The 23,680-nt window shown below is 45.5% G+C and overlaps 2 protein-coding genes across 2 annotated transcripts in view; one reads left to right on the top strand and one right to left on the bottom strand.

Moving 5' to 3' along the window:
- The window catches only part of Elf5 (E74 like ETS transcription factor 5), a 28,978-nt gene extending 25,193 nt beyond the window's left edge, over window positions 1-3,785 (top strand). Inside the window, exons 5-7 of the mRNA XM_021155866.2 lie at window positions 304-366; window positions 1,731-1,926; window positions 2,394-3,785. Coding sequence (XP_021011525.1) covers window positions 304-366; window positions 1,731-1,926; window positions 2,394-2,490 — 356 coding nt within the window. The 3' untranslated portion in view covers window positions 2,491-3,785. The remainder of the gene's footprint in view (window positions 1-303; window positions 367-1,730; window positions 1,927-2,393) is intronic.
- A 3,029-nt stretch (window positions 3,786-6,814) lies between these two features.
- Cat (catalase) overlaps window positions 6,815-23,680 on the bottom strand; it is a 35,642-nt gene continuing 18,776 nt past the window's right edge. The window contains exons 7-13 of the mRNA XM_021183656.3: window positions 21,091-21,282; window positions 20,454-20,606; window positions 16,291-16,429; window positions 13,312-13,442; window positions 10,012-10,119; window positions 7,941-8,024; window positions 6,815-7,683 (exon numbers count right to left, since the gene is read on the bottom strand). Of these exons, the coding sequence (XP_021039315.1) occupies window positions 7,618-7,683; window positions 7,941-8,024; window positions 10,012-10,119; window positions 13,312-13,442; window positions 16,291-16,429; window positions 20,454-20,606; window positions 21,091-21,282 (873 nt within the window). The 3' untranslated portion in view covers window positions 6,815-7,617. The remainder of the gene's footprint in view (window positions 7,684-7,940; window positions 8,025-10,011; window positions 10,120-13,311; window positions 13,443-16,290; window positions 16,430-20,453; window positions 20,607-21,090; window positions 21,283-23,680) is intronic.

Here is a 23,680-nt window from a genome sequence, read left to right as displayed (position 1 = left end):
CACCTCAGAAAGAAGACACTCCTTACCCCATTCTATTTACAGTGTCATGTATTGATTACATTTGAAGCGACAGGTGATTTGTCTGTTTCATCTGGGGTTGACCTGGCTCCATGAGCAGGGTCTGTGCCTGTGTCTCCTCTCATGTATCCCTGTATGCACAGGCCCCAGGACTGAGCACTTCCATCCCATCCCTCCATCTCCTAACCACCCTAAAGAGCCTCCTCCCACAGAGACTGCAGTTAAGTTCCATTCTTTGGGGTGCAGCTTGAGGCTCCTCCCCTGCCACGGGTCCTTCTGTTTCAGATGCTGATTCCAGTTGCTTGAAAACAAGTGGCATCAAGAGTCAAGACTGTCACAGCCGAACAAGTAAGGGTCCAGACACCATTCCCCTCCCCAGTTCACCTTTGAAGTGAAGCGTTTGAGGGGGACCTGTCCCCTCCCCAGGGAGGCAATGGAGAGGCCGGTGTTTGTTTCCATACATGTGACCAAAATCATGACTTTCACTTGGACATAGAATTTTACGAATTAAAGAAATGTTCTATATTCTCTTACTGAAGGAGGGTTTTGTTTCCTGAGCCATTCTGCGGCCTTCTCCTTGAAGTACCCAGGGGAAGAGGATAAAGGGATGGGAATGTGGGGAGTTGAGCGGTCCAGGAGCCTTTCCCAGCTCTGAGATCTGCCGGGGCAGAATCTAGCCACTTATCATTAGCAGTAGAACAGGTACCTTATTACACCTTTGACACCTACAGCAACTAAATAGAGTCTGGCATTCCCAGAGCCAGGAAATTAGGGAGTCATAGCCCAGATCATTCTTATCCATGCCTTAAAGGCACAAGAAAAATGCCAGCTCCCCGTGATAAGTGAACTGCTGCATAGACATCTTCACACAACCCTCCTGCTCGTCAGCAAGGACTGAGTTCACGAGGAGCCACGGGGAATTGGGTAAATCTGGTGTCTCTGCACAGGGATTTTACCAGTAGTTATCAGAAAACAGACATGTTCCAGCTTGGTAAGGCTCCATGCAGAGCGCTCCAAGTGAGAGTTGTCCAGCCCAGCAACAGTTCTCACAGGTTAATTAGTTACCTCTATATATACATACATATAGATAAATATGTATATACATATACATCCTTCCCTCCCATCCCACTGTCTTTTAACACCTCTCATTTCTTTTTATTCTTTTAAGATTACAATTACATCATTTCTCCCTTCCTGCTCCTCCCTCCAAACCTTCCCATATACACCTCCCCATTCTTCTTCAAATTCATGGTCTCTTTTGTCATTAATAGTCATTGCATTTACATATGTGTGCGTATGTGTATGTATGTATATAATACATATACATATATATGTATATATATATATATATATATTCCTAAATATAACCTGTTCAGTCCATATAATGTTACTCGTATGTATGTTTTCAGGCCTGACCGCCTGGTACTGGAAGCCAGTTGGTGTCCTCTTCCCTGGGGCACCTCTTCCACTCCCAGCACTCCTCAGTTGCCTGTAGTTCTTTGTGTAGCACTGAGGCCTCATGGGCTTTCCCATGTCATTTGGCCTGTTCATTGGCGTCTTCTTTGTTCATAACTAGGCAATCATGTCGGTGAAATTTTATGGGTATTGCTTCCACTGGATATTACTAGGAGACACAATCTCTCTTAAAACAAACAAAACCCCAAAAGACAGTTCAAGTGGGAGCTAACTTTATTCTGCTCCTTCCCCCAAAGGCCTCCAAAGTTCTCACCTGTGGGAATTTGTCAGAGACTTGCTGCTGTCCCCTGAAGAGAACTGTGGCATCCTGGAATGGGAAGACAGGGAGCAGGGCATTTTCCGAGTGGTTAAGTCAGAAGCCCTGGCAAAGATGTGGGGACAAAGGAAGAAGAATGACAGGATGACGTACGAGAAGCTGAGCCGAGCCCTGAGGTAAGTAAGCAGCAACAGACGCAGTGAACCTGCAAAGACAAGTTATATAAAATAGCGGGGCCGGAGAAACCCACACTCTGTTCAAAGCTTCCCCTCCCCCACTTCATATGAAAGGGTCATGAGCTAAACCTCTTCTTAGTTTCAGATGGGATTATGGGTGGTAAAGTGACCCACCATCCTTTTTTGGCCTTGGCAGCATTCCCTGGGGGGGGGGGGATCACCCTAAACCCAAGCTGTGGTGCACACCAGCACACAAACGCATGCTCAACTGACTGTGGAGAGAGAGGTTCAGCCTGTGAAGTGTCTGGGAAGGAAGGGTTTAAGTGTAAGCTGATAACGGGTGTGAAAATACCAGGCTAAGTAGAGCCCGAGCTATCACCTGAGAGAGCCAGGAGTGTTTATATATCTGTTGTTTTTCTTGTGGTGCAAACCTTCTCTGGATTTCTCTCCTTTGCTTGCTTTCACAGATACTACTATAAAACGGGAATTTTGGAGCGGGTTGACCGGAGGTTAGTGTACAAATTTGGAAAAAACGCGCACGGGTGGCAGGAAGAGAAACTCTGACCGACACCGGACACCAGGCTCATTTGATGGATTTCTGCTGTTTGAAACAATCAGATCAAATTAGACATTTGAAAGTCTTCCTCTTCCTCCTCCTCCCCCTCCTCTCCTTCCTCCCCCTCCTCCTCTTCAAAACCTACAAACACACTGATAAAATTTCTGCATGTCTCAGCTTACATTTGAATTCAGTTGTTGTCTATTGGGGCTATGGCATCAGCCCTTAAGCAATCGTCTTCATCCCAAGGGGGAGGAAGGGAAGGTCTTGTGGCAACTTGGTGTGACACTGTCTCCTTAATGAAGTGTTTGGAGCTAAGGGAGCCAGTGTTATGGGTGCTGTTTCAAAAGAGGACCCGTTGCACCATTAAGACACATGATCCTCCCGTTCCAGGGGTTCTGAGTGGTCAACTGAGGCAGCTTGCCTGTGGTTAGTTTTTAGGAAAGGGTGAGATGTAAGACTTCCTTGCTTTAGATCTGAAATTAACTCAGTTATATTCCATAGAAGAATTTTTAATTAAAAAAATTTTAGTGGCTAAGCCACTAAACTGGGACCTAATTGGATGTAGCCTAAGTCACTAATAAGTTTCTTAACCAGATCACCATTTTCAACCACATAGCCACAGTCACTTGATCCACGGCCAGTCCTTCTGAACTTAACATCCTTGTAGTTAGTCACCTTGGGAATTGCTACCGAGATTGTTACCCCCTTCACCTCACTGGTGGCTATCATCAGGTCTACAGTGACCTGGTCAACAGACATGTGCATTAATTCCTAAATCACTGCTGTGCCTAGGATTCAAACCGTCAGCGTGTTCAATTTATTGATTCTCTCGGAGGTCAGAATTTATTGATTCTCCCTGAAGCTTAGACATTAAACCTTTACCAAGCAGAGAACGTCCTAACAAGCCATGATAGCTGAACACAGCATCAATCTCTTCTCTTTTCTGATGAATACTCAAACTCTCCAACATATTCTCTTCACAAAAGTAAGGACAGTGAATTTACATCAATCAACGTTCATGGGTTAAAGTCTGCACTGACATTTCCTCGTCTGCTGTTGCATGCTGTTGGCATGCAAGGTGTTAATGACCTGCAACATGGTGGAGTGCCCTGAACCCTAACTGCCCCAGAGCTGGGACTGCCTAGTGACCGGCACTGAATAGCAATGCAGGCTGAAGACCTCCAGGTTTAGAATTTAACCTCAAAAGTAACTTGTTTTTAAAAAGAAATGTGAATTACTGTAAAATAATCTATTTTTGGATTCGTGTGTTTTTCAGGTGGATATAGTTTATAAACAATGTGAATAAAAATATTTAACATGTTCAAATGTCTGTGTCTTGTTCAATTCAGCAACCTATGAACCTTTGATGGCTCATTTTCTAGAAGCTGGGAATGGAGAATTTTAAAGGGTACTCCAAAATCTAAGAAGTAAGAATCCTGACTGCTACCTTCAGATATTATAAAAATTTCTACTACCAAATAAGGCTCATAGGACCAACAACGACATTTTTTTTTTAGATTTATATTATTTAATGTGTATGAGTGTCTTGCCTACAAGTAGATGGACCAAGTGGGTGTCTGATGCCTATAGAGGTTAGAAGGTTTCAGATTCCCTGGAGCAAGTCATGGATGCTTGTGAGCCACCTTGTGGGTATGGCAAATGGAACTCAGGTCCTCCGCAAGAGCAGCCAGTGCTCTCAACTGCTGAGCCATCTCTCCAACCCCAACAAATACATTTTTGTTTTAAGTTCATGAATGTTTGTGCTATACTTTGCTTCTTTTAAGGTTATATGTTATTTCTTGGTGGGAACTGTCATATTTAGAAATTAGGCACACACAAAAACAACAACAACAACAACTTCCCTAGATAAAACCAAATAGATCTGAACCTTAGATTTTTCAGTCTTTTTTGGCATAACTTTCTTGAAACTGAGCTGAAGTTGCATCTTGGGACAAGCACTTGGGTCTCCTCTTCACACCTCTTAGATGTGATTCGGTCAGCTACGGTTCATGTTTGTTCTAGTTGGTTTTGTTTGTCCATGTTGGTTTTGGTGTTGGGTTTTTCCGACATTTTAAATTTGGAGCCTGTGCCCTGGAGGTAAGTACTATGTTAAGGCCTGAAACAAAGCCCCAAATTGACTGTATCGTCTGGTGTCTGAGGTCAGCTACAGTATATACACTCTTTGCCAAATAAGGGCACACTCGCAGTTTCCAGGATGTACATTTGGGGGTTCCAGCACTCAGCCCACCACACTCATGGAAGCAGGTGTCCTGTGTAAAGATGTAGCCCAGGTTAGCCTTCATCCAAGGACAGAAAACAGGAGATCATCCAAGTCTATATAAACAATGCCAATGAGAAATAAGAAAAGGTCAAAACACCAGCCATGCCAAGTTTGCTTCATCCATAGAACAAGAGAAAGCATACGTCCACTCATAAGGCTCTGCAGTACAGCTTCCCACAGCAAGCTGTTACAGTGCTAACATTACATTTACATTTGTTTAAAATACAAAGTATAGCTTTTAAAATCCACTCATGTTGTCCTTTCACACCTTTCAAAGCTCTGGAGACCTTTCCCCTTTTGTCCCTCTTACCCTGAGATCACTTTAGGAACCAAAGAGCCAAGAAACAGCCACACAGGTACAACTTATTTCTAGACCAGTACAGTGGCTCTGTGGGCAAAGGCACTTGTCTCGAGCCTGGGGAACTGAGGCCAATCGCTGGGTCCCCTGTGGCAGAAAGATGACCAACTCCCAAACACTGTCCTCTGATCTCGATACGTGCACCACACACACATGCATGTATGCACGCTTGTACGTGTGTGCACACAGGTACATCCACACTCAAAAAATAATAAAAAGAAAATAAAAATTGTATCAGAAGAGAAAGTGGGATGTGAGTTGGGGACAAACCGTGAGAAGGTCCCGGGGGTGGAGAGCTGGGGCGGGGGTGGGGGAGGGTGTCCTCCAGTGCAGTGTAGAATGGGGGTGCTGCTCAGCTCTAACTCACATCCCCTCCACGCAGCAAATGATCCTCATTCCATGGCCTTGGCCTCAGCCAGAGAACTACCAGTGGGCACGATGTGATGGCATTCTTGACTCTACCACCCCACTATGGGTCTCAGCAGAGTAGAGATGTGTGACGTTGCTGTACCAGCCAAACTGTCCCCAGCTGACACCAGCTTGGATCGGGCTGACTGAACCCAGGGCTGGCACACCACCACTGTTGTTTGAAACCCCTGGCCCATACAGTGGCCATGACCATGTGCCTAGGCACTGATGATGTATACTGTCTCATCCTCACATCCTCCTTAGGATTCAACTGTGCAGCAATTAGGGTGTGACCTCAATACTCCACAATGAGACAGGAAATAAAACCTGACGAGGGAAGTGAACCTTCTATCTTTGAAAGTCACCAGATGTTTCCACGGAAAAACTGAAGATACTTCATAGCGTTAGCCTGGCAGTTCTCACCCCGTGGGTCATAACCATTAGAAAACATGTATTTCTGATTGTCTTAGGAACTCCCAACCATAAATGTATTTTTGTTGTTACTTTATAACTGTAATTTTGCTACTGAGAGGTGTCTCTGTTCCTAAGACCATCAAAAATACATACTATCCGATGGTTGTGACCCACAGGTTGGGAACCACTGTGTTAGACAACAAGACCACACTGGGACACATGGCTGTTAACTACCAGCTTATGTGAGAAAATAAACTATAATTGGACAGAACCGTAGCTCCCGACACTGTATTACAACCCATATGCAAATAACCTCCATCTCTACTGGCTCATGGCATTCATTTTTTTAAAGAGTTTATCTTACAGACTTAATATACAGAGAACTATAAGCAGCTTCTCCAACAGGAGTTGGGTGTAAACGGGTAGACCCACTTTCTGTGTCTACAGACAGACCAGTTTCAGGTCTGCTCAGATACAGGGGTAAGCGGTGGTAAAGAGACAGTTTGTATCTATCAGCCAGGGACCTCAGAGTTCTCTGAAGGTACAGGCAGCTGTGAGCCCACAACGCAATCACTGGGTACCAAACTCAGGTCCTCTGTAAGAACAGCACAGGTAGTTAACGTCTGAAGCACTCGCTCCAGTCCCAAGGGGGTTTAATTCTCCTGAAAAGCAAGCAAAGGAGCAAAGGATAGAAGAACCTCCAAAGTCAGGACGTTGACTGTTGTCTCAGCGCGCCAGCAGGCCATCCAAAGACAGACACCATGGAGGCTTCTGGCCGCTGGCGCTTCTATTGTTACTGCAGAGAGAGCTAGGAATCTCTAGTTCACATTCCACATTATACAGAGCTGAAAGCCACCAGACACAGTCCTTCCATGTAGATCATTTTATTGTAAAAATGTAAGCAGGTACAAATCACCCTATGTGAAATCACTGTGTATTAGCATCAACATAATCCAAGTGGGAAAACAAGAATCTGATTCGCTGCACTGCACAGCGTAGCACCGCACAGCACAGCACCCCACAGCGCAGCACAGCACAGGAATAAACATTAAGTTTCAACAATGCTAAAGTTACTTTTGGAAGACATGATGCAAGTATGGTTTTGCTTATAAGGACCTTAGAAAAATAAAAAAAAATTCTGAGTGGGCCATCTTTATCATCTCTTCATGTGTGTGTAGGAGTGTGTGTATGTGTGTGTGTAGTGTGTGTATTGTATGTGTGTGTGTATGAATGTGTGTATGTGTGTGTTGTATGTGTGTGTGTGTATGTGTGTGTGTGTATTGTATATGTACTAGACCATGAGGTAATAGGAGAATACACTAGTCTCACCAAGATTTTTATCTTATCTAATCAAGTCATGTTTCTGGCTAGAACACCTTTCTTGTAATCATTTTAAATGTAGTCATTTAAATGAATTATCCAAACAGAAGTCCTATTAGATCCATGTTTCTGTTAAATGATTGCTAAGCCCTAACCTTTCATTTCCCTTTGGGAAATGGCATCAAAAGCATGTTATCATCCACTCTAGAAGCCCAGATTATCGTTTTAAAGTCATCAGCGTGAGTCTGCGCTCCGGCGGGGGGAGAATTCATCCAGCGTTGATTACAGGTGATCCTCGGGCTCCACTTCACGAGAGGTCTCCTCAGCGGAGGCTGAGGCCGAGCACCCGAGTTACAGGTTAGCTTTTCCTTTCGCAGCCATGTGAGAGCCGGCCTGCGTGTAGGTGTGAATTGCGTTCTGTGTCATGGGAAGAGAACACAAGACCAGTGAGTTAGGAACCTGGGGATTTCTCTTCAAACGACTCAGAAATCCATCCACTGTGAATGAATTCAATGTTGCGTGGGGGCTAAAATGAAGCGTTATGTGTTGTGCCAGTAAGTTAAAGAAAATGCCTAGTAACTGCTGAACTGAGGCGATAATGGCACTGGAAACCAAGCTGTATCTGACCCAGCCCAGCACGGGCTCCTCTCCCAGCCACACCACTCAGGGCTCACCTTAGGCTTCTCAGCGTTGTACTTGTCCAGAAGAGCCTGGATGCGGGCCCCGTAGTCAGGGTGGACATCAGTGAAATTCTTGACCTGGAGTCAAAAGGAACTTACATATTAGCATCTCCTCACCCCTGTGTGAACTGCCAGCATCTTGTGCTTACTGGGCAGGGGAAGAAGGACATTTCAACAGGTCATATCAGGTTCTGGAGAAAGACCTTGGGGGTCCAGTATAAATTCTCCAGTCTATGGGCTGAGCTGCCTCAGAGAAGCCACCTCACCTATCTGAGTTTCCATGTCCCCCTCTCTAAATGAGCAAGATATGTGGTATCATAGAGACACATCTGATCTTTATCCTCCATTCCGGGCATATGGTTCCTGAAGCCTGTGGAATTTACTGTCATCCACGTACCACTGAGATGGTTCATGGGAGGCCTGGTGAACAGCAGGACAGAGCTGGTACCAGACACAATGAGCATAGGATTTGAAGGTGGGACTTCCAATCCCACCCCGAGCCTACGGATGGTGTCCAGTCACCTCATAGCTGATGACCTGGTCAGCCATGCCTATGTAGGGAGAACCCCATGAAAGTCTTTGTATGACGGGGCTCCCGGAGCCTCTTGGTAGGTGTCGGGAGGCTGGTACGGCTGAGAGGCATGAAAACTGGTAGCCCTTCCTCCCCACATCGAGCTCACGGGTCTCATCCATTTGGTGAGTACTGAGATGCCCTTTATGATGGACAGATAATACTACATAAGGCATTTCCCTGCGCTCTGTGAGCCATGCTAGCAAATACCAACTTGGCAGAGGCTCCTGTGAACCCTGAGACAGCAGTCGGGACTTCCATGTGCCAGCGATCTTGCGTGAAATCTAAAGTGGAAGGGGTTCTTACAGGTTTGACCCCTAAATCTGCGGTTATGAAACAAGTTCCAGGGATTCCTGTCACAACTGAAACGAACTATAAGACAACTAAACACCACCACAAGTGCAAGAGCCTCTTATTGAGGGAGAAAGCATATGGCAGACCTCATAGGATATTACGGGGAAAACACCTGAATAACTTGTACCAGCCGCCCATAAACAGCTGACCTCACGGTGGATACCTAACAAGTCAGTAATCTGCGTGAAAGGGCAGACTTGGCACTGCCTCGATCTAAGATGGTGCACATACGCCAGGCAACCCCGTGAAGGGCACCCAACCATTGGGGGAGCCCCAGCAAACAGTGAAAAGGAGGCGGGGCACCAGGAACAAGCAGAAAGCCTTTATCGTTTCAGCATATGTGAGGGGTCTGCCAAGGATGAGAGCCCTGGTCTGCTACTCACAGGCTGCACTACCTGCTCTCATCAGGACCAAGAGATAAAACCTGCCCTGCCCATCCCCCAGAGCAGACACCAGGCTCTTTGCTGGCTCATGACCCGGGCTCTGTAACATTCCAGGTAGTGGTCCAATGATCAGAGTAGCAGCAGCTCGCACACCGGCACAGAAAGGCTACTCAGTTTATATTGAACATACTTCTGGGCCAACCCAAAAAACTAGAAGCCAGAGAGAGAGAGGGCTCCAGGTAGCTCAACGAGCAGTCAGCAGACACACCGCAGCACCTCGACTCAGCCCGCTTCGGGGAATAGCTCCATTCTTGCTCTAGAAGAAGCAAGCCTCTATTCTGTCTGAAGAAGAGTCGCAGACTCCTGACGGTGAACCTCGATACAGGCTTCAAACCACAAAACCGGAAACAATACCTGTCATCCTCTGAAAGCTTCCGGGAGACAAAGCAGAGCCACAGCTGCTGTCACACGCAGAACTGACTACAGCTGAACTGCACAGCACACACAAGAACTCACTCTAAACTCAACTGAATGTCTACACACTGGAAAACCAGGTAACAGTGAGTGTATGTATCACGCCAGACAGAACGCTGAGACAAGGCAATCGAACTTTGACTGAGAATTGCTGCACGGTCTACAAAGTCATCTTAGCTCAGGTAAACTAGAAACTGCTTTTCCTTGCAGGGCTCTCCCACATGGCTGCACTACCTCCATGAGCCAGCAGGTGTCACCCTCTAGCTATCAAAGCCAGACTCACCGCTTTCTTCTGAATGAAAAGCTGAGCGTCCTTCAGGTGGCCAGCAATGTTCTCACACAGGCGTTTCCTCTCCTCCTCGTTCAACACCTTTGTGTAGAATGTCCGCACCTTTTCAGCAACAAGAGAGCAATAAATAAATAAATAAATAAATAAATAAATAAATAAATAAATAAATAAATAAGTAAATAAATAAATAAATAAATAAATCAACCATTTTTCCATGAATAAAACTCTCCCAAGAGTCTACATTAGAAATTCACAATTAAAAATCACTGAAAAATTATAATGAAAACTGTCATCTGTGTTGAATTAATTTCTTTTGCATTCATTTGTTGGTAATAGCTTGTAACTGGTTTTCTTCTCTGGGTGTCTGTGCAGGTATGTATGTGTGTACAAGTGTGTGTGTGTGTGTGTCCAATTTTCTCAGGATTGGTTGCTGCCACTTAGCACCCACATGCTTCCAAGGGGCATGTTCCATCTGGTGGGCAGTACACAGGGCACATACTTCCCGAATACCTCCACTTGCTACCAGGACTCCATCTCATTACGGGAACCTATAGAGACAACGTGTTTAGCTGAGCTGCAGTACCTTTGCAAAACATTTAATACAGTCTGTCTATGGAGGTAGGAAGGTAGGCAGGGCTGGAGAGAGGGAGGGCTGGAGGGAGGGAGGAGGCAGGCCATCTATGGCTTTTTTCTTTACATTTATTTATTTACTGAAAGTGGAGAAGCCTGTGCACACATGTGCCATGTGTAGATGTGAAAGGACAACTTGTGGGTATCACTTCTCTCTTCTATGTGGGTTCCAGAGATCAAACTCAGTTTGCCAGGCTTGGCTGCAAGTGCCTTTAGCCACTGAGCCACCTCACTGCCCAAAAAGTAATTTCTGGAAGCATTCCCAGTGGTTCACTGCAGCCAGCTTCTCACGGGAGCTCACTGCCAATCTTTCAGGGATTCGTTAACAAGCTACAGAGCTTACCGCACACACACAACTTTATTTTTTCTGCAGCTTTTCTGAGCTCTTGGTCATTAAGCCCATGCTTTGTCCTCCAAAGCGTTTCTCTTAAAAAATTTTATTTCCTTTTATGTATATGAATGTTTTGTCTGCATGTATTAGAAATATATGTCACAAGTTTGCCCGGTGCCCAGGGAGGTCAGACAAGGGTGTCACGTCCCACAAAACGGAAGTTTTGGATTGCTGTGAGCCACATATGGGTGCTGGGAATTGAACCCTGGTCCTCTGCAAGAGCAACAAGTGCTGCTAACCTCTGGGCCGTCTCTCCAGCCCCTCTTCGAAGCTTTTAATCTGTCTTTCTGATGTTCTTCATGAGAGGAGAGATCTGATAGGAACAAGTCCTCCGAGCCACAAGGCCAAGGGAATCCTTTTTAAGGGAAAAAACATGAAGTTTTCTGGGTACGGGTCACAGGACTTTTATTATTGTACCACTTCGCTTTGAACCCATCATACCAGGATCATGGCTGGTTAAAAATGTGAGTCCTACATAATGATAAGAGAGCTTCTCACTAAAATAAGAAAACATAGCACAACACAAAGCTCACGTAGCAAACCTTACCGTACAAATGGCAGTCTCGTTTCTACAGGAGTTGTATGAGTTTGCTTTGCCTATCTTGACCTCATACAAGCAAACCCTTGACTGTCAAGGCTACCCTGCAATACATTGATGTCACCCATATCTCTAAAAATAACCTACTATAAAAGGCTTACCTAAATGTGCTATATATCCCACAATAAAATAGTACTACCCCCCCATCTTTCAAACAAAAACATCTTCACAGTGAATCCAGCTATGTATTTATAAATATTTCACTTGGAATCTACATTTTTAAACTGAGAAAATAAAAATCGGTTCTAACTGAATTTAAATATCAATTTACAGAAAGCTCCCACAAGGGACTCCAGAGCAACTACCTTCTCATCCTCTGGCTGGGCGTGGTAGAAGTTAACACTGAGCAAATCCCAGCCCACACCCGGGCTCCCAGAGCATCCACGGGAACAGCCCTCAGGGCAGCCATTCATAACTGGAAACAGGATGAGCACCTGAGCCAGGGCAGTTAGCAGTAGGGTGATCCGAGACCAATGATACAGTCTGGGGTAACAAGACTATCGGATTCTCTCAACTATGACGGGAGTAGAGTGAAGGGTGCTCAAAAAGAGAAAAGCTAAGAAGAAAAACAGCAGAAAAGAGAGTCGGCCAGGTGTGGGCGTGGCCAAACAGCAGAAGTTGAGAGGCAGAGGAGAAAAAAAGGGGGTTGGGGAGGCGGTGCAGTGGGAACAAGCAGCCAGCAGTGGAAAGCAGAAGTGAACACACACCCCCCCACTCCCCTAGAACAGCAGAGCCCGGTGCCCAGGAGCCCTGAGCGGAACCCACACATTCTCGATGCCAGTTTTGTTGTGAGTTTTCCAGGATTAGGATTCAAACCCAAGGCCCTGTCTGTGCAAGGCTGGCAAAGTACCATCTTTCTGGTCGTCAGTGGCCATCTTGGATCGCCAGGTCTAGTCCCTGGAAACTGAGTTCCTCTGCCAATAGACTTGCTCATTTCTTAAATTCCCAGGAGATCACTGTCCCCAGCATCACCCAATCATTTCAATAAAGGCTGGGGGGTGGGGGGCTGAGAACGAGTCCTGATATGTGAAATGGACAGAGTAGCTAGACAGCTCTTTGGCTCTAGCCAATAGAGACTGATTTGCTGTTAGAGCTAAGTCTTCTTTGGATTCAATTCAAGATGCATTAGACACTGTGATAGTTTGTATATGCTCGGCCCAGGGAGTGGCACTATTGGAAGGTGTGGCCTTCTTGGAGTAGGTGTGGCACTGTGGGGGTGGGCTTTAAGACTCATCCTAGCTGCTGGGAAGCCAGTATTCTGCTAGCAGCCTTCAGATGAAGATATAGAATTCTCAGCTCAGCCTGCACCGTGCCTGCCTGGACGCTGTCAGCTCCTGCCTTGGTGATAATGGACTGAACCTCTGAACCTGTAAGCCAGCCCCAATTAAATTTTGTCATTTGTAAGACTTGCCTTAGTCATTGTGCCTGTTCATAGCAGTAAAACCCTAAGTAAGACAGACACCTTAAGAAGTGGCCAGTAAGTCCTATGTGATGGCATATGCCTTTAGTCCCAGCACTTGAGAGAGAGAGAGAAGCAAGGAGGGCACATACGAGTTCAAGGCCAGCCTGGTCTATAGAGGCCAGCAGAGCTATATAATGAGACTGATGGGACTCGGTAATGAGGTCTGACAAGAAAAACAGCCAAGCTCCCAGGAGGAGCCAAGAAAGCCATTACCTGAGTGACATTGTCTTCATTAGCACTGTTGAAGCGTTTCACATCTACAGCGCACTGGGCGCTGTGCTCCAGGGCTGAGCGCTGCTGCTCTGGTGCGCTGAAGCTGTTGGGGTAATAGTTGGGGGCACCACCTTTGAAAAGAAGCAGAGACATCCTTAGGGAAATGATAAACGTCTGTGAGTCGTCAATCTGGGAAGGAGAGGGCCACAGCAGTAATCAAACATACACACATACATTAGGTACCGATGTAAACACATCACATGCTGGGAAATGATTCTCTCTCCTCAGGTCTAACTACAGGCTCGGGGACACTGCTCTGCCCACAGGCATGTGTGGGCTGCCTGAGTAAAGAGATCTCAAATGCGAGTCAACATTTCAGGGGTCCTTGTCTATAAAACCGCCCGGTGCTTACCTGCACCAGGAAGTTTCTTCAAAGATGTGACATAGTTGTCACTGAGATCAGGCCTAGAGACACTGGGGGATCTGACCGTCTCATTTGGATGTAGGCTCCATCTAATCGTTGACTCAACTGTACAGAGCAACCTAGTTCTATCCCCTCATTCGCTGGCCAAATCTGAAGCTCTGAGATGTTCATAGCTGGTGCATTGTTGGTGGGGCAGGGCTAGAAGCCTGCACTTCTGTTTGTTTCAATGAGGAAACTTGACAAAACTCTTCCTCGCACACCTTTAAGGCTTTGGAACATCTCTCCTTAGCTGATTCTAATGTTCCCCTCAATTCTATTTTTACTTTCCCCACTTGGAAAAGTTAAAAAAATCTGTATTTGTAATATGCTAGCTTTCATTTATCTTAATTTTTTTGGACAAAATACTGGCAGATATAATTATACATCCTTCATGATTCTGAGATTAAAAAATAAAGCTTTTCTTTTTCTCAGCTTGGCATTTTTTTTTATTAACTTTTATTTCCTGTGCGTGTGCAGGTGTGTACTTATACCACAAAACACGCACGGACGTCAGGGAACAGCTTGTGGTAGTAAACTCTCTCCTTCCATCCACCATGTGGGTCCCTGGGAGTGAACTCCGATCTTCAAGCTTGCAGCAGGTTCCCTGAGCCCTCTGAGCTACCTCACTGGCCCCTTGTTGTGGTATATTTACTTTCCACATGGCACACTGCCGCTTTGGCTGGTATCAGCAGAAACTTGACTGTGGGAGCTCACACTGCCTGTACAGAACGCTGCCTAAGATAAGGAGTGGCTCACAGGAAGCATCCTGTGACTGGAATGCTTCGTGGCTCTCTGACAGGACAGATTCTCCACTATGGATAATTAGGAGATGCCACCTAACACAGTGACCAAGGCACCAAGGGTGCATGCAGGGCGAAAAAACAAAAAAAAGCTCATATACCATTATGGCGATCAGTTACTCATTTCAGAACGTAGCCTTGGGGTAGCTGTGGCTACGGCAAGCAAAGAGTTCAACAGCTAACCACCACAATATTTCTTCACTAGGAATTCACCCTTTGATAGACCTTTACCCAAGAGTGGGAGTTGTCTTGGAGGCTCCGGCAACTGGAAACAATTAAGCTCTTTCATGAGAATTTCCAGAGCACAGCACAAACGCACTCTAAGATCAAGCAGAGGACTTCAGCGTCAACCCCAGAGCAACTTTCTCACAAGTGTGCCAGCGGGATGTAAACATGAACTAATTAACTATAAACGAAGCTCAAGAGAAACGGGGACATCTGTCGGTGCCAGGCACAGCTGCAATAACAAAAAGGCCACAAAAGAAGGAAAAAACATCAAAGTCTCGAAGACCGGAAAGGCAAGATTTAGACACAGGAAGTGTCGACGACGATGACGTCACGCCCATGCCTCCAGAGTCTTAAGGGAGCAGAAATACTAGACCTACTCAGTGGAGTTTGGCAGAAAGCATGCGCACTCAGTAAACACCAGGGAGGCCTGGGAGTTAAGGACAGGACAGCCAAGCACAAAACAGCATGTGCAAAGCAACTAAATGTGTAAAAATGGCGCCTGAAAGAGCACTGCAAGAAATACTGAAAGATGCAATTGGCCTGGCCTCTGGGTGTTAGAACTGTTAAATGGGTGTTTGTCCTCTATATCCCGAGTTGCCTTTAGAGTACACATATTCTTTGTTACTGGAGGTGTACCCTCTAGTACACGATATGTTTGATTTTTGTACAGATAGCTACTATTTCAAATAGACTTCACTGGTCAAACTTCTTCAGAGATCGACTTCTGCAGCTATACTTAAACACAGGCTCCCAGCATGAAATTAAAAAACCAAGATATTCATTAAACTCGAATATTAAAAGAAAACACATCAACCAAGCACTCTGCTTGGCTATCCAGAATTAAGACCTGAGGCTTTCTGTGCATTGGCATCAAGAAGGTAATTAAGATGGGAAAGCCACGCACTTGACAAATGAACCCTCAAAGCACTCAAATGCAGGAGAATGTCATCTCGGTAGCTGACTTAGGTAAAGTCAACTTGGGCAACAGACATGGAAGAAAAGCACAGCCCTTGAAATTCTCTCTCTCTCTCTACCCCCCACCCTTTCCAAATTCCAGTCAGAGCTGGTCCTCCAGCTTCACCAGAACTCCAGGCAGAGGCGTGGACTTTGTGCCTCTGCATTTCCAAGGTCTCAGAAGGGTAAGAGTGACTTGAGGAACTGTGCATTCTGTAGCTTAGGTTGGACACACTCCACAGCAGCCATTGTGTTAGTAGAGCTTCCACCTAGCCTTTCACTTCAGACAGATACCAAGGGCAATTGGAGGAGGGAACTCTCTGGGATGTGTATAAAATGGATAGAAATCAGGAGAGACCACGGGCAGCTCAAAACTTCATAACAAAAGAGATCTGGGTGGCTGGCAGCGCCTATAGAGCATGTCACAGCACAGAAGTTCTCACGGTTTGAGAACCACTGGCCTAGCATCCTGGCCCACCCAGTCCTCATGCTCTCTGCTTTTACAGGGAAGGACTCAAATATATCCAGGCCTACCCTGGTTGTCATGCATGCACATGGGGCCATCACGCTGGTAGTTGGCCACTCGAGCGCGGTAGGGACAGTTCACAGGTATCTGCAGATAGTTGGGTCCCAGGCGGTGGCGGTGAGTGTCCGGGTAGGCAAAAAGGCGGCCCTACAGTAATACATAATAGACATTAGGATACTCAGTTACGAAACAGGAATGAAGCTATAAGCATCATTCTAAAATTCAAAGTCCATGACTACTGCATAACCCTGCCTAGCTCTGCTTGGCAGAGTCAAGCCTCTTTCTACTTAGAAAGCACATTCTCCCTAAAGAAGTCGTCCCTAACCACCCCTGCCATCCAGCCAACGCTCACTTCACGTCTGTCCTAGACAACAATGCCTACCCACCCCCCAGGACACAGCATTACCTTGGCATGGTATTTCACATTTCACTTCAACAGAATCCTGAAGTCATTCTCCATCTCCCCAGCCCTCTATTCCATGGGAAGAATTGAGCCTTTGCCCTTAAAACAGCGCCATTCTCCAAAGGCAGCTGTATGGAAATTGTTCAAAGAAGCAGCGCCTCCCACACAGTATGGGGAATTAGACACTGTGTATTCTGAGATTTACTAACAAGCACGGAGAGAAAGCTGTGGTTGGAGCCACTGGCCCTCCACAGCCACAGGTAATGACTCTGAGGCTAACCAGGATGTGCAAATTACGCCCCATATTTCCCAAGGCAGGATGAGAACCATCTTGACATTCCTTTTAGTAAAAAACACTCAGATTTGCTCTGCCCTGGCCTCGCTGTCCAATCGCTGAGCTCTTCTCACTATGCAAGGTTTTACTCTGAGCAATTCTTCTTCCACTGCCTTCGTTATCGCTCTGACTCCTACACAGCATTCTTATTCCTAATTAGAGACGGCAAAACAAAACAAAACAAAAAAACAAGGCTTAAAAAAATGGAAAGGAGACTGTGAGAGGGGAAAAAGAGATCTTAAGGGAGAATAGAGGGGTAATAGAATAAATGTGACATAGAAGCTGAAGGGATTTGGGGGGTGCACCATGGAGAAGGAAGGGAAGATGGAGGGCAGAGGGGGATGAGGGAGGGCAGAGGGGGGGATGAGGGAGGGCAGAGGGGGAAGGGTATATAAAATATAATGGCAATACATGTCATAGTGAAAACTCACTAATGTGTATGCTAACTTCAAATTGATTTAAAATTTTAAAATTGAACTACATTTTTTTTTTAATAACAACAGCTGTATCTGTCTCCAGGAGAGGAAACGGGAGCCACGTGACAGATTTTACCTATTTATTTATTATATGTAAGTACACTGTCGCTGTCTTCAGACACTCCAGAAGAGGGAGCCAGACCTCGCCACGGATGGCTGTGAGCCACCATGTGGTTGCTGGGATTTGAACTCTGGACCTTCGGAAGAGCAGTCGGGTGCTCCCACCCACTGAGCCATCTCACCAGCCCTGAACTACATTTTTAAAATGAACATTAAAAAGTGAAAACTAAGCACGGAGGTAGAGAAGGTAAATACTACAGTAGTTATCTTGTAACAAGTCGCTCACACTGCCGTGCTTAAGTGCTTAACGCAGTCCCACTGACTCTGCCAACACTGCTGCTAACTCAGTCCTTCCCCCACCATCATTCCAAATCATCTAGGTAATGTTTAGATGTCTGGACATGCAAGTGTGACTCAACCTGAGCTGGCTGCCTCCACTCGCTCCAGAAACTGTGCCCAACGCCATCTGCTCAGCACCATCGACAGACGATAACAGAGTCATGGGCAGCTCCTGGATGGAGCCGCTAGCATAGTGGTTCCTAGCCTTCCTAATGCTGCGTCCCTTTAATACAGTTCCTCGTGTTATGGTGACTCCCAACCATAAAATTATTCTTATTGCTACTTTATAAGTATAATGTTTGCTACTGTTACGAATCACAGTGTAAATACCTGTGTTATCTGATGGTCTTAGGTGACCCCTGTTAAAGGACCATTGGATCCCCACAGGGGTCGCGACCCACAGTTTGAGAACCACTGCTCTAGCACATCACCCTGGTTTGCTTACCTTATAGTAAGTAGACATCCCTAACCCTGTTGTCAGTGAGTGGAGGTGACACAGTCAGGTCGAGAGATGGGCGCAGTGAGCGCTCACACTGACAGTGACTTGCACAAGGCTTTGTCCCTTACACCACTGCTCTACCTGACCAAACAGTCCTTCCCCACTCAAGCAACCAAAGACACTACCCATCTACACAGGAAAGGCCACTGCGCGGCTTCAGAGCTCATTCGCCTCAGGAATAATTAGTCTTCTAACCTAGCTCTCTGCCCTAGTATTCCATAAATAATCTTCCTGAGGACCCCTCAGACTACAGTCCCCACCCACTCAAACCACCTTTGACCTCGGGTCACCAAAGAGTTAATGGAACCAACAGTCCTTCCACAGCTGCACGGCTCCTCACATGCACCACAGAATTAGAATATATGGCTGGATAACAGCACTGCGCCTGGCTTACGGTTGTTTCCTTTCGTTGCACAGAACACGCCTTTGCTGTGGCTGCTTCACCCTGGGCCAGGTATTCCGTTCCAGTGTGTGCGTTACTGTGTGACTGACCGGCTATCTGACCCCGGGTGTGGCTGTGGTCCCAAAGAACACGGGTGAAATGGACTCTCAGGAAGACTGTGGGTCATCTTTTATTTTTTCAATCCATTTTCTCAATACCAATATGTATTATATATTATATAGTCTGAGCTCTGCCATGGTGATTTCATGCCCTGGTGCACCCTGCTAGGTCCAGGATCACACTGTTCAGTTCCCTTGTGCCCACCCAGCAGGGAAGGCTGTGGGCAGGCTATACAGTTGGACTTCCTCTATTTCCCAGTGCCAACCAAGCAGCTAACATGTCTGCTTTTAGCTATACGCTACTCCAGTTCGCTCTCTGTCCCTAACTGCTGCTCCTTCCTCCATCATCACTGAGAATTGCTCTACCCGACAGTTCCCAAGCCGTGCTTCTTAAAGCTGAAGAATCCTTCTGTCTTCCCAGAATGGGCACTTGCACAACGTCCAACACTTAAAGGCTCCTCGAACACGGTCTTGGTGAGCTCGATTCCTCTCATTCAGGACAGAGGACTTACTACAGTTTAAATATTCCCAACGCAGTGCACCTCTGTGCCTGTCCTCGTACCCTCTACTGTCTGTGTCACTCACTGAAGATCAGCCTTCAAACACCATCTCGTTCCTAGAACTTTGTCACTGGTCCCGTCTCACATCCGTCACAGTACTCTCTGCCTTACACCACGGCTGTCCAGTGTTCCGCAGAAACACACCTAGCAGGGCCCTACTCAACTAGGGGAGTGAAAACTGACTTTCAAAAGAAGTGTCAGATGTCCCCAGTGCCACAGCAAAGGTAACCCAGAGACACACAGAGAACCCCAGCTTGCCCTCCAAGGAGTCTGATACCTGCCAGGAAGCAGAACTTACATAAGAAGCAACCTTCAATCCCTGTGGTCTGATCTAAGGCCTGGTCTTTAACCTGCTTAGTGGTCATAGTCTAAACACACAGAAGATTGGTGTGCATGGCAATTATTAAGCCGATTTTTTTTTCCTACTGATTCCTAGTCCAAAGCAGAATTGTCCCTCTTTGACCTCTTGGCACAACACCCTAGAAAGTGGCTTCAAGGGTACTGAATGCCTTTTGAGATCACGTGATTAAACTATTCCACTGCCATTAATCACAGAGTTGGGTTAACAAAGAGCATCCATAGAGTTGCTTTCATAGATAGAAAATATGCAAGCCCCACCTTGGAATAGGAATGGATAGGTTATGCTGTCGATGGTTCCAATAATTTACTATATCCTTATAGGCTGAGCTAGCCATTTTATTTTCTTCTAAAAAATGGAGTCATTACTATTATATCTTTTTGTCCGAAATCAAGTGTTCACATCTTGAAATATTAGATACTTTACCATGGACATGTTTTATAACTGGCGTAACTAGAGAATGACCACCTAAGGATGTCTCATCCAAGTGACCTCACAGGAATTAAGCACCTCAATTAAAATTCAAGTGAAAGGTCTAGTAATTCCTCATAAAAGCTCATGCCGAGTTATACAGTGCATGCACATGTACGTGTGTGCACAAACGGGCACCTGCCTCAGAACATGTCTTCTCACTGGCTTACCTGGAGCATTTTGTCAGGGCTGGGCTCGATGCCAGGGGGCATATTGCTTGGGTCAAAAGCCATCTGTTCAACTTCAGCAAAGTAATTAACTGGATTTTTGTTTAAGACCAGTTTGCCAACTGGTATAAGAGGGTAGTCCTTGTGAGGCCAAACCTGAAAACAATGTCAGATTCATAATTACCAGATAGCCAGCTGGCAGACCTGGAAGGCCCCCATGAAAACACCAACTTTCACATGTAATCAAGCCAGTTGAAATAATTCTTAACCCAATAGAAATTGATAAGAATTTCAGGTGATTGCCTTATCATTTCATAACAGTAAGTGGTAAATATTGACACTGGTGCAGAAACAGAGTAAATTAGCTTTTCAAAATTTGTCCCCTGCTAATAACACACAGGAAGGCTCCAACGTGACCTCAGTGAACCTCCCACACAAGAGGAGAGGTGAGGCACCCACTCACGGGAACAAGGGCTCTACTGAGCCTCTTATCTAGCTTGCTCCTGTCACCGTGACTGCATGGCTATAATTTATATTATTATTTATTATTATTAGTAGTAGTAGTAGCAGCAACAACAGGAGCAGCAGCAGCAGTATACAGGAAGACACTTATGAAACAATCCAGCTGCTGCTGACTTACCTTGGTCAGATCAAATGGATTAAAAGGGAAAGTTTCTGCCTCCTTAAAAGTCATGACCTGGATGTAAAACGTCCAGGACGGGTAATTGCCATTGGCGATGGCATTGAAAAGATCTCGGAGGCCATAATCTGGATCTTCCTGGGCAAGCCTTCCTGCCTCTCCAACAGGCAAGTTTTTGATGCCCTGGTCGGTCTGCAGAGTGAAAGAAAGAAGCTCAAATGGAGTTTAGGAAAGCGGTTACAAAACATAACTAGTACTTCAATGAAGGATTCTAGGTAGCACAACCCATTTGGGTAACACAATGACATTTTCCTTAAATCACACTTCTACTGTTCAGAACTAACACTAATAAATTTATTTACAGGAAACTAGATTTATTTATACCAATTCTTTTCGATGTCAAATTATTCCTCTCTTTCACTTTATGTATTCTACATCATCTGAATTTTTATACTATTACTTTTTAATCAGAAAAAAACTGTCTTAATAAGAAAAATTCTTATCCACTAAAATAAGCAACAGATAATAAAAATTAAAGGGTTTTTAAGTTCACTTTATTTTTAACACATTAAAACACAAAAACTAGGCATAGTAATGGAGAATGTTTACCATTTCATTTAAAAAAAACACTCAAATCCTTCCTTCCAGGTTTTTTAGAGCTGTAGTACAGTGACTAACTACAGTCACGGTACAACAGCACAAAAGAACTTGGTCCTCTTAGCTATGACTCAGTACCACCAGGCAGCCTTTCCCACCCTCCACCCTGCCCCTACTCTCTCTGGACTCTGATTTCTAATTTCATCTTCTAATTCTCAAACCCCACCAATGAAGCAGAGCATGCCACATCTGTCTATCTATGCCTGGATCATTTCACTTAGCACTGTGGTCTACAGTTCCACCCATAGTCACAAAGACAGGGCCTCCCCACCCCACCCCCACTCCGGGACACCTCCCCCCACCTCCCACCACCTCCCACCACCTCCCCCCACCTCTCCCTCCCTCTGGATATTTTTTTTAAAAACTCAAGAGTGCAGATGCCTCTTGGACATCCAGTATCATTTGCCTTAGACATATACCAAGGAATTCTGGAAATAACCTAATTCCCATTTTTAAAACAGCCCAAATAAATTCCTAGAATTGTGATCAGCAGATCCCTCTGCCTCTGTTGTCTTGCTTTTGTTTCATTTTAATAAATTATAGAATCAGAGTTCATCGAGCTACCATGAGCTTCACTGTACCTACTCTAAACCAATTCTCTATGAGCAGGCAAAAATCAGCATTGTGCCTTTCCAAACAAGCCAAACACACTCAAAACCATTGGGTCACTTTCCCAGTACTCTGATCTCTATAGCCCTGGTCAGCTGGCTGACCGTGTGCCTCATTCCAAAAGACTCCGGAAGCCACACGTCATGAAAACATTTAGCAAAAGCAACTCTGGGAGGGGGCAAAGGGGAAGGCCACCACGTGCAGGTCACCTGAGGCCACCACCCACAGGTCACCCGATATGTTCAGTGTGTCGTAACAGTACAAAGCTGTTCTGATGTTAACCAGATCTCTCGGTTTAGAAGAAAGTACCTATAAATCAAAATAAACTGAACACATGAATGAATGAATGAATGAATGAATGAATGAATGAATTCATATGCATTTCAACCTATCGCAGGATTCTCTGCTGAACAAACCTATAAGCAATCTTTTCACTGCCGGCCTGTGGACAGCTGTAGTTGCATCCCAATTTTACAAATGAAAAGAACTCCCAGCAATATGTCCAAAGTCAGTTATCTGGGACAGTGAAGATCTGGGTTTAGGCTGGCCTGCCTGCAAGGCTTCTGACTGGGCTCAGTATCCCCCCACAGTCACCAGGTCTTGTCCTGAGTGACCTTACACAGCTCCCTTTGACAATCATAAATCCAGAGACCAATTGGTTTTTTCACATCGATCCAAGATGTAAAGGAGACACTTTTCCATTTAATGCTCGCAAATAGCTTGTTCAAATAAATATTAAAATATGGCAGAAGAAATCGTGCCTTTGAGATGTTGTTAAAGGGGAAAGGTGCTAAGCCTGGCTGTGTGGGCTTGAAAGCCCAGCTACTCAGAGACACTGAGGTAAGAGGATTGCAAGATCAAGGCCCAGCTGGGCTACCGAGGAAGTTCAAGGCTAACTGGGCAACTTAATGAGATCCTGTCTCAAAACACAAAAGGTACTGGGGATCAGTTCCATACCACATACACAAAAAGGAGGGAGACCTCGTTTGTCACTAACCCACTCCCTTCTTCCTAGCTTAGCAGCTGCAATTAGAAACAGAAGTTTTTAAACTTCTGAGGTGCTTAGGGAATAATGATAACATTCTCAAGTGCACTGGAAAATATTGCATATTGTAATATAAGCCAAGATCATACCAAAGACAGAAGCCATGTGCCCCAGCCTCTAACCACATGTAAGAAAGAAACCATCAGCCAACTACACACAGTTCTAACTTGAGTGGCCTGAATTTGTTCTCTGGATTGGTGGCCAACAAAATATTCGTGGCGCTATTCAACTCTGTCAACTCTTTGTGCCCTTGGGTGGAAGGAAGAAAAAGGCAGGAAA

The sequence above is a fragment of the Mus caroli genome, unplaced genomic scaffold (genome assembly GCF_978045245.1).
Source record: "Mus caroli unplaced genomic scaffold, Mus_caroli_1 scaffold_2, whole genome shotgun sequence".
Taxonomy (NCBI): Eukaryota; Metazoa; Chordata; class Mammalia; order Rodentia; family Muridae; genus Mus; species Mus caroli.
This window is presented reverse-complemented; position numbering and strand designations above follow the sequence as displayed.